Consider the following 11118-nt stretch of genomic DNA (forward strand, 5'->3'; position numbering starts at 1 on the left):
GAAGTTTCACACAAGTCTGTGGTGTGGTCTTTCCTTCACACTCCCAGGCATTAGTGTTTAAAAGTGTGTATATGTGCAGATGAACGGATGGTCCCCAGCAGCAGCATGTTAGCATCTTGTTGAAGTAGGGTGTTTGTACCTGAAAGCTTACAAAGAAGAGTTTTTCCAACTGTTTGATCTAAGAAAAGATATCAGATTTACCCAAAGAACCTCGTCTCACAAGAGGTAATGTATTTATCTTCAACCCTGAGCAACGTGCCCATGAGGTGTACACTCAATGGAGAGATGGAAACGGTCTCCTGGATCCCACCCTGTTCCCCCTAAGACTAGATCAATCTTCTTTTTCAGAATGCCAGAGATATTACTGTGTTTTCCAACCTGTTTTTGATGTATAGAAAGATTTCTGATTCTTTCCTCCCTCTTCCCTCCAAAATGCATACTGACCTCTTCCCAGCAATTATTCTCAATGTACTTTTCTTCTGAATGTTCCTAATATGGCGAGACTGGGAATATAAAGCTTTCTTCCTCTTTGTTACCTTCTTTAAATAGATTTTAGAAAAACTACAAATTGTCTCTCTGCATCTCTAAATCACCTTTTCCTTCCCCTCCTCTCTGATTTTTTTAATCTCAAATTACTTGATAGGGTTTCAACCTGGTAACTTTTTGATTGTATAAGCTTGTAGTGATAGATACCATCTCTCATAATAAAAATCCAGGAGTTTTTCATAAATTCTCTGCTTGTAAGTTTATGATCTATGCCTCTACTTCTAAGGCACTCCTTTTACTGGTTAATGCGGTGGGAGAATCAGTCTGGGGAAATTCAAAAGGTAGTTCTACTGGAAATCTTCAGTCAGAAACACTTGTTTGGATATGACTGGTATTTCTGTCTCTCCTGTGGCAGAACCCCACTGTTTCACTCTGATAAACGAGTATATTTTAAAACAAATTTGAACAGACAAACAAAATAATAACAAAGTCAGGCCACAAATCAGGAAGGTCCTTGAGGACCCCTGTCTATCTTTAATTATTGGTTTAATATGTTCAAGTACCTTGCTCAATCAGCATTTTAATGCTGTTCCCAAGTAGGTGAAAAATAAATCGAAAAATGGCTGTATGTGGAACATTTTATTAAACAGAACATTACAAAAATCAGTGCAGACTTGTTAGCTCTTGCCAACTTTTTACTACGAGAACATTCTTGAAGATAGGAAATTCAGTGTTTCTTTAAATTTATAAGTGTTTAGGCCCTGATCAGACACCCATTCACATGGAACTTCGAGTTTAACCCTGTGGAGTTCAGAGAAGGATTGAAGCCCAAGACTGCTGAGCCACTTTAAAATGGCACGTATTCAAACAGAAGGCTAAAGGTTGTTTGTTAGATTGCTGCTGTTAACTGAGCAATCAGCTCACAAACAGCTCCTCCTCAATGAATAAGACTGAGACATTGCGAAAGCTACTACTGTTTGTAAATGTATAACTCAGCTCTGATTTTACTGCTGATCAGAGTTTACATCACATCTTGTACCACAAGTGCCAGCCCTTATGGACTTTCTTAGTTTTCAGCACAGAGTGCTCACATCCTCAAATTAAGCAACTAACTGCTAGCAATGGCTTAGAGGCATTCTCAGTTACATATAGGTCCTAAAGTAGTAAGTGAATTATTGTAGCACTTACAGTGGTTAAAAGTTTAAATGGTTTAATTTCAGAGTATTCAGTTTTGTCACAACTTTAACTCAACTATGTACAACGTACGTTAACATGTACAAAATTGTGTTGTCACGCTGTAAACTTAGTGTCATAAAGCCACTGGAAAAGCTCAGCTATGCCTGTTCAGAATAAAAACCATCATACAAAGATTTCACATTCAGAAGGGACAAAATAGAAGAGAGGGTGCTATATCTTGCATATAAGTTTCTTGCTAATGAATAATGTCATTTGTGCAGTCGTGAAGATAAGCCATGAATTCTGTGGCTGGTAGGAGATTGCCTGATTTGGTACTTGAGAGTGTGGGCACACCAATCAGCTGTTAATATGAATGTTAAAAGTCTTAAAACAGCAACCTACAGCACTGCACAGTATAAGACCTTGATTGACTGCACAACTGGCTCTGTGCATGGTTTCAAATGACTGGCAGCTAAAGGAATAAACCTCTCTTTTCTAACTAGGTTCAAAAGGTGCAATTTATTCCAAGCAGAGAAACAATGTTTCAGCGCTGGTAACAGTGACTCCCAAGCTATGTTAGAAAACAACTCTCTTGAATGCCACTGAGTCAGAGAGTTCAGAGGCTTGGTCATGAATGGAAAGTGGGTGACCCAGAACAGGCCATCAGCAGCAAAAAAGTACCAGACTGATGGGTGGCTTGGGAAACCTGCTAAGGAAAAATGAGACTGTGACAAGGCACATGTCACACAACACCTAGAAAGGGTGTAGATTTTTGTGGGGGAGGGACTGTTGGAATCAAAAAGGGTAATTTGGTCCTGAAGTCGCCAGGAGTTTAAAAAGTCACAAACTGTCCATCAAAAATACCTGTAAATATAAAGCTTAGTTGAATTACTATAGTAGATATGACTTTGTAATTTGCCACCCAAACTTACTAGGACAAAACTATTTCCTCACCTCTAAAACTAAGTGGTATTAAGTACCCTTACTAAGAAAATTGCTTTACGTGCCACATCTATAGAAAAAGTAATTTTCTTCCACAAAAGCCATTTCTAGTTCAGTACCAGTCTAGTAATAAAAAGAAGGTACACTGCACTTTAAGAGAAGGAAAGATAAAAGTGCTTGTGCGTTAGCAAATATCACTATTGAAAATTTTCATTTTTAGATTATGTGTTGTGAAAATTCTCCTCTTCTTCGGGATTGTTATGTATTGCATATTTCCACTTGACGGTGTCCTCTTCAAAAACAGATTGTAGGTAAAGAGCTGACCACGCCTGGAATCTGGTGACACAGAGAGCTGTGTCAAGAGGGAAAAACATTAAAGTTTTTAAAAAAATATTGATTAACACCTCAATTTAAATCTTTACATAGGTTTTGTGAAAAGTATTAATCTTACTGACATAACAAAAGAATTAAAATCAGGGAGATAAAAAGAAAAGATCCTATGACATCATTTATACCATGCTCAAATTAAGGATGGATTATTCACAAGCCATTTCCTAATACACGTTCCTGAAATACCTAGCAATGGGACTTCCTCTATTTCCCCTAACAGAATCCTCCAGGCTAAGTACAGTCAAAAAGGTTGAATTGATTCAATCTTTGCAGGTTGTCTACACTGCACAGAATGAACTGAAAAGCAAGTGAATGGACATTCGCTTTTCCTTCTGAAAATGCAGCTGCATGCCTGCAGTTGGCGGGTCCAGAAGCTGGGGACTTACTAGAGCATGCCTCCCTGCTTGGCTGGAGCAGACAGCTTGGGCAAAAGCTAGTCCATCCACCCCGGGGGAGGGGAAAGGAAGGGGGCTGGGGGATTGCTGAGGGAAGTACAAAGCATCCTGGGATGCTGGGGGACTGTGAGTTATTTGAATCTGGAGGGGATCTGGGACAGAAGTTCAATAAACCGATTTAACCTAAATCAGTTAAGTCTCATGCTACATCCATCCAGGTTTATCTTAAACTAGTTTTGTACATTTTGAAAATGGTTTATGTGCACTGAACTTCTGTTGTGTTACATATTTGAACTGGTTTCTAATTACTTATACCAATTTATGTGTAATTTCTGTTCCTAGCCCCGAAGTCCGTTTGAGTTTGACAAGACTGTTTTTCAGTCTGTTTTTCTTTAATTTCATTCTGTCTCCCCAGTTTTTACCTCTTGATTCATCCTCACCAAAAGAAATAAGCTTCCTTAGGATTTTACAAAAGCTCAAATTATGAGGCCAGCTAAGATCTCCCAACCTTTACTGATTAATTGAATAGCTAGTTTAATCCTTTCTAAGTCAGTCCTTCCAGTTTATCTACTGGTACCAAGGTACCCAGAATTAAATGCAGTTCAACATTCAGTGTGACAAGTGGACTAAAACCTGGCATGCATGTGCACACATCTGCATTACCACAGCAACAAAATGGTTTATTCTCCACTCCAGAAAAGGAGACTCTTGTTTGGGACATCAACTGAAATTATTGGCATGCTTCATTTAAGAATGGGTACCTTTTTTCCAAAAGCAATTTTGAACTGAACAGTTTAGCTATATTTATTTCCAAATGTTAATTTTCCCTTCACAATGAAGGAACTCTTTATCAGGAACCTGACTGACTCAAAGCTCACTAGCTCTTGGCCCCTGGCACATGGAAGTGCTGATGTGAATTAGAATTTACATTCTAGGGTAAAGTATGTTGACATGAAAAAACGGGGGATTTAAATTAGTAAGGAAAGGAAGTGTGTGATTAAAGCAGCTCAGACTCTCTAACCTTGAAGAATTTCCAAATGCATTCCTCAGCACTCTTCATGCAATGCACTAAACCCCAGCAAAATCCTCATGTTATGCTTCAAAATCCCTATCATTTTAATGTCAGTCCTCTTCTCTGTTTCAAATAGGTCCCCACTGAGTCCCCTCTTCTGAGGAATTCTCATTGTACTTTGTTTTCTTGTTTCTTTTCCTGGGCTAAGCAAGTTTAATCTCTGATTCATTCTGAATACCAGAAATACCAGTTGGAGCACAACTAGAAACTCTTTGCTTCTACTGTCTTCCCTGACAGTATTTTTTAAGAGTTAGTCATTGTCCCTATCTGTTCACATGTGCCTTCAACACACTAAGCCTGCTGTATGGTAACTAATCCTTCTCAGTCATCGAAGAGTCTCACGTGTTCATTGCTCTCACAGGACAAAACCCATGCTAATTGTGCAACTCAAATGCCTTAAATAACAAACGACTTGAAGTTCTTCACCCCCAGTCTCAAATCAGTTTGCACTTGTTACATTTGAAAAAGCAAACTATAGTTGAAGAACTGCCTGGCCACACTATAAGTCCTGTCTAGAAAGATGGGAAGGGGGATTTCTTCCTACTCTGTATTTTCACACGTACTGATATACAAAATTAACTGTATGTTTTGAATGTGTTTGCCTCAGCCCTCCTCTTACCTTGGTTTGAATTAATGCTTTACAATTACTAAAACTGAATCCATCTACTTTTAAGTCTTCATTTTCTTTAACATTTGAATCTTCAAAAACATCATCCTTACTGCCTTCTGAATGGTCCTAAGAAATAGAAAGTCATTTAAACATGTGCTCAGTGTTTATTTAATGTTAGAAATGCTTTACTCATGAATGGGTACTTGCCCCCCAAAAAGGTTCTCCTTTCAGAATTACTAAGCAAGAACTATGTTATTTTAGCAAGTTGTGGTCCAAAACACGAGGTTTGTAATGTGGATCCGTGTAACCATATACTTCCACTAAATTCAGGGCAGCAATATATCGAGCCAAAAGACTACACGCTTTGATCAGACTGCTGAACTGGGAACTGAAAGTTCACTAGATTACTTGCCCTGTCTCTTTGGGGGTTTTGGTCAGACCTCGTCTACACGAGAGTTGAAACTCTTTAACAATACCAGTATATTCAAAACAGCACCACCGCCTCTCTTATCGTAATGTAACTGTATCCATGGTAAATTACTGCTCAACACTTGTATATGGTAACAGAATTAACTATACCAATATAAAGTGCCTTTATACTGAAATAATGGCAGCCACACTTTTGAGGGGAAGGAGGGTTGTAACAGTATAGTTATAAAAAAAGAAGTCCACTCCCCTCCCATAAAAACAATTAACTTTAAAGTGTTGGCATAATTAATTATCCAAATAAAGGTATAGTGATAAACTTGTACAAAACGTTGATCAGTCCAGGTAACACTGGGCTTTCCAGCTGCTGGTCTATTTGCAATCTGAACAGAAGGTATCATTAAGACTCTGTTGCTCCTGAAAAGCAGGGTGAAAAATTTTAGGGCATGGGCATATAAACCAAGTTGCTTATTGTAAGGTAAAAGCAGGGGCAAGGATTTACCATCCATCAGCCACTCCATGGTAACCATCTCTATGCACATTCTTTCCTCATGGTAACAGAAATTATTCTGTGATAGATTAACCCTACTTTACTGCATGCAAAGTTGCAGTAGTTTAGCTTCCATTTACTGGTGGGGACTGCAGTTACCAGAGGACTCATAATCCCTGCCTGTCCTCTTGCCTCCCAGTAATTTGTTTGTGTTCCCATGACCTACACTTATGCCACATAAAAACTGATTATTATCGTGATAACACTTTTGGGAGTTTTTAAAATCTAAAATCTTGATCTTTCAATTTAGTTAAAAAGATGCTTTCTTTTTTTTTTTCATCTGAAATGAGGACACGATTCAAGGGAAGACAAACTGAACATCATTCTAACTTGTAAAGTTAAGTCTTACACATGGTACTTAAGTCAGCTCAACTGATTCCACTTTTTCCAAGGACCAAATCAATTCCTATACAACTCAGTGGAAAGAGCCTCACCAATACAAGGGGAATTGGACTGAACTTGTATAAATCATTAACTATAAATTTTCAAGGAGGACAAAAAGTACCCAACTAGTTTGTATTTGAGAAACTTTAGTTGGCAAAGTATATCTGGGGTTGACCCAATCATCTGGCAAATGTCATGTACTGCTGTTATAATGTAGGCTGTAACACAATCTCTGTTATGGATTGGGAAGGTGAAAATTTGATCTCAGCATCATTTTAGTAGCTAGTCTGAACATCCTAATTGAGAACCTTCAAAGCTATCATAATTATAAGCGCCTCAGTTGAAAAAAACTTGTATTTGTCACCCAACAAACTATAGTTCCAAATGCTCACGAATAACTGGGATGCGATTCCTTCAGCCTTGATGATGTAAATGAATAGGAGTTTAAAAAGAGAGTTACATAGGTATTCTAGCAAGCTTTTATTTTAAATTACCTTTTCAGATGCATCTATTCCAAGAACAGACAAGAAAATTTCTTGGCAGTGGGATGTATTCCAGGAATATCTTAAACTGGGAGTGTTATCAGTGCTTCTAAAAGTTCTCCATATGTTCCCAGAGTCAATACTAGAAAAAAAATGCAACTTGAAATAGTTCATAGAATATTTCCATACCAGTACTTCACAAAAAAGTCATTATCTTTCATTTCAATCAAATACAGTCTCACTGCAAAAAACTGCATATGGGTATATTGAACCACCAGTTATAGAATTGAACTGATTTGAAATTATTTCTACGTTTCTCCATACCATCAAGGTGATTTACCATCAAGAGGTTCCGTTTTGCCCTCACTAAAACAGCCATGCAGCAATGGCATATTTGAGAGCTCTGTTTACGTGCCTGCATATCTCCAGAGTGAGGGCAGAAGCAGAGAGAAAATATGGTTTAGTAAAGTTCATGATCTAGAGCCTGGATTGTACGGTCTTGTTGTGGAAATATGGCAGGTGAAAAGCTGAGCTCTTCAAAGGCAATTAACTCTGCAGTTTGGTTAATCTGCCTCATCCCCCTTTCCTTGATTTCAGCTTTAGTGTTGCATTGAACCAGGCTGCTATTCATGTTGCTCACCTTTCAGCTGTGAACTAAGTGATGTGACTGACTTCTGTTACAGGTAATGTATCTAATGTATCTGGGTTCTCATATTATACATATTACTATCATATCAGTCTATTTCAAGATTTTAAAATAATGTGCTCTCTCTTGCTCTCTCTTTTCCCAGCATGTTAGAGTTACCTGAAGACTGTGCCAGATCCTAATCAACTTCTACTAAGATTTAGGCACCTTTCCCCAGAAGGGTTGCCCTTATTGGCAGAATCAGGACTCTTATGACTGCAAATGAGGTGTTTCTGTTACACCGGGAACCAGGATGTCAGAAAGGAGACACCCACCTAAACCATGATGTCTGCTTGACTTCAGTAAAAACTTCTTCAGCATGCACAGTGCCTACATTTTAGCCAATGGTGTAGTGTCAAGAACACTTGCCTTAGAAGTGGGAGACAAAAGTTATAGGCACCAGTCATTTCAGGTATGGACACATGTACATTTGGAGCAGTATCAGAAGGGCAGCATCTCTTATGTTCCAATCCAGAGGTTTTCAACCCCAAGGCCACAGGCCAGATCTGGCTCATGGAGCTGGGTCATCTCGCCTGTGAAGCTCCCCACTGGTTCAGAAATTTGGTGGCAGGGGAGTGGTGGCAGCAATTGCTGGTCCCCTCCTGCCAAATTTCCCAACCCAGAGGGAGCCCTGTGGGCCAGATAACATGGCCCTGCATGCTATATCTGGTGTGCAGGACCTGGCAGAGGCAATGAAGGGCCCAGTCCCAGCACGCTGGGTTGGGCAGAGGTGGCAGGGCCTGATCCCAGCATACTGAGTTGAACGGAGGTGGTGTAGGGCTGATTAGGGCACACGGTTCAATTCAGGTACCCAGGGACTGGGGAGGCAGCACAAGGGTGGGCAGAGGTGGTTTTGGGCCCAATCTGGCCCACAGACTGGTTCCACACCATTCATCTAGCCCACAGGATCCGAAGGTAGAGCACCACTGTTCTAATCATTGCGTGGACAAGGCAAGAATGAGAAACATGCAGAAAAACTGCCCCAAGTGCAATGCTGCTTCATATGGTGTTAAAGTTGGAGCAGTTTTGCTACATTTGTACAGTACCCACACTGTCCACAAGTAATGATAAGTGCTTCTGCCCTTTTGTGACATAGGTACCTAAATCCTGTTTAAAAGCCTATGCGGTTAATTAGGCTCTGGCTCTGCGTGTATTTGACAGGAGCCTGTTGATGGGAAATGCAAAGTAGAACCATATTTTATTATAAACTATAATACTTAGAGTGTCAGTAATGTAAGGCAGAGGCCTGGGCAGCCAGCACAGTGCCAGATAGGGCAGGGAGCAGAAAGCAGAGCAGCAGATAAGGCAGGAGGAGGAGACTGGAGTGGCACTCCACTCCAACCAGGGAGGGTACAGGACTAATTATTGGCACACTGGCCAAACAGGTTGGCCCCCACTGATATAAGACATGAATGAGCCTAGTGTTCAGTTAAAAAGCTCCTGATATATGCAGAAAGAACCATGGCCGTTAGTTTGAAAGCTCCTGATCTTTCAAAAACAAGTAGATCGACATTCCAGCAGCCTTCACAGACAGCGCGTTAACCATTTTGACTGCTATTAACATTCCTGAGTGAGGGAATCACCTACACAACTGATTCAGAAGAATCTCTGGCCTAACATGAGGGGAGCCTAACATAATCATGACGGGAATTAGGAGGATGTGGTTAGAGGAACAGTAGTTGTGATAGGGTGAGAAGGACTTTTGTTGCTGCTCTGGCTAACAGACACATGGGAAAGAGAAGGAAAGCAGATAACCAGAAGGACACAGGAAGGGGTGTTTAAACATTCCAGGAGCGTAGTCATTAGATATGCTACCAAAACCAGTAACAGCTCTAATGATACTTAATATTTGTGATATATAAGTGCAGCTCATCATGCTTTTGAGTTGCTAGAAGTGCAACCCATTTCTTTTAAAAACTCAGTATGCAGGCTATTAAAATGCACAGGCTTTGAGAATGTAGGACTAAATCTACAACATGTCTTAGCATTGCTGCACCTATCTTTCAGACAGCTAGCTCCAAGCACAAACCTGTGTTAGGCACCTAAATTCCCTACAGAATGAATGAGGAGCAATAGAAGTCTAGGAATGGAACCCTCAGGAGGCACTGAGCGACAGATACCTATGCCAGAAAACAGGAAACATCTGAATCTTTATTATTCATTTAAACTTGTTACCAAAGTTGTTTCTTCAGAAGCTCAGGAAGCCCAGCATCTTCATCCTTTGTGTTAATCACTTGATCTAAGCTTCTGATGCTCTCTGTGGACTGTGGTATGGGGATCTCTGGAAAGCCCAACTTAAAAATATCCTCGTAGCAGTGTTTGGCCTAGAAAAATCAGAGTTATTACGCATATTAGGCTAATCTTGCAGTTCATACAGGAGTTGGACCAGAGGTTACTGATGTCAAAGGGAGTTTTTTCATCAACTCAAAGCCTGACCTAAATGCAAAACAGGCAAATCTATAGGCAATTTGTATGTACACAGGACCAAGGCAATAGTACAGGAAAGATACAGTTTAGGGCACTTTTCCGTTCCTGTAAAAGTTCAGTATTTCAAAATTGTTTTTGCTCTTCATCTTTCAAAAAGGTGGTGGGGGGGGGAGGGGAGGATATCCAGATCAGCCAAACACCCAGAGCTTACAGCATTCACCTAGGATGTTGTAACAGAGCTTGGTCTTCACACTCCAGCTGAGCACCCTACCTACTGGGGTGCTACGAATTAGTCTGCAACGGAAGGATGGGCATTCATCTTTTCAAAACTGGTATGTACTTTCCTGCAAGTAGGTTTTGGTGATAACGTGGTATACAAATGTTTAGTCCAGGGGTGGGCAATATACAGCCTGTGGGCTGGATATGGCCCGCGAGGCCATTCTACCCGGCCCACAGGGCCCCTAAAAAATGGAGAAAATTAGTATTTCTCCGCCCTTGGTTCCTGTCAAAAATGAGAGGAACCAAGGGCAGTAGGACCCAGGGGAAGCCCAGAGGGCTCCAACAACAGTGGGGCCCACCTGGTCTTGCCCCCTGTCAGGGCTTCCGGCCTGGGAGTATGTGACTGCCCCGCACGAGAATCACAGGTAAATGTGGTGGGAAGAAGGGCGGGGGGGACCCTGGATAGGGAAGGAGCATGGTAATGGCGAAGCGGCCCCTTCCCCACCCCGTGGTCAGCGCCCTGTGCTGCAGCTGCTCACAGCCCACGTGGGGCTGCCTGTGCCCGCTCTGGACAGCCGTGTGGGCTGCAAGCGGTTGCAGCAGGGAGTGCCGGCCATGGAGCGGGGCCACTTTTCCCCCCCGCGCTCAGCTTTTCTCTGGGCTCCTTCCCTACGCAGAGAAAAGCGGCCCCTCGCCCGCCCCATGGCTGGCACTCCCTGCTGCAGGCGCTCGCAGCCCGCACGGGGCTGTCCGGAGCAGGCACAGGCAGCCCCACGTGGGCTGTGAGCAGCTGCAGCATGGGGCAATGGGCATGGGGCAAGCAGGGTGTTGGGACTGTGTGCTGCCCCCCGCCTGTACCGTACGGCTGGGGGGC

The 11118-nt window shown here is 41.7% G+C and overlaps 1 protein-coding gene across 1 annotated transcript in view; it reads right to left on the reverse strand.

The window, feature by feature from the left end:
• Positions 1-1110: 1110 nt before the first annotated feature.
• CUNH14orf79 (chromosome unknown C14orf79 homolog) overlaps positions 1111-11118 on the reverse strand; it is a 28832-nt gene continuing 18824 nt past the window's right edge. The window contains exons 3-6 of the mRNA XM_019518476.1: positions 9774-9922; positions 6926-7055; positions 5081-5197; positions 1111-2956 (exon numbers count right to left, since the gene is read on the reverse strand). Coding sequence (XP_019374021.1) covers positions 2789-2956; positions 5081-5197; positions 6926-7055; positions 9774-9922 — 564 coding nt within the window. The 3' untranslated portion in view covers positions 1111-2788. The remainder of the gene's footprint in view (positions 2957-5080; positions 5198-6925; positions 7056-9773; positions 9923-11118) is intronic.

Source organism: Gavialis gangeticus, unplaced genomic scaffold (genome assembly GCF_001723915.1).
Source record: "Gavialis gangeticus isolate Ggan-Ray unplaced genomic scaffold, GavGan_comp1, whole genome shotgun sequence".
In the NCBI taxonomy this organism is placed as follows: domain Eukaryota; kingdom Metazoa; phylum Chordata; order Crocodylia; family Gavialidae; genus Gavialis; species Gavialis gangeticus.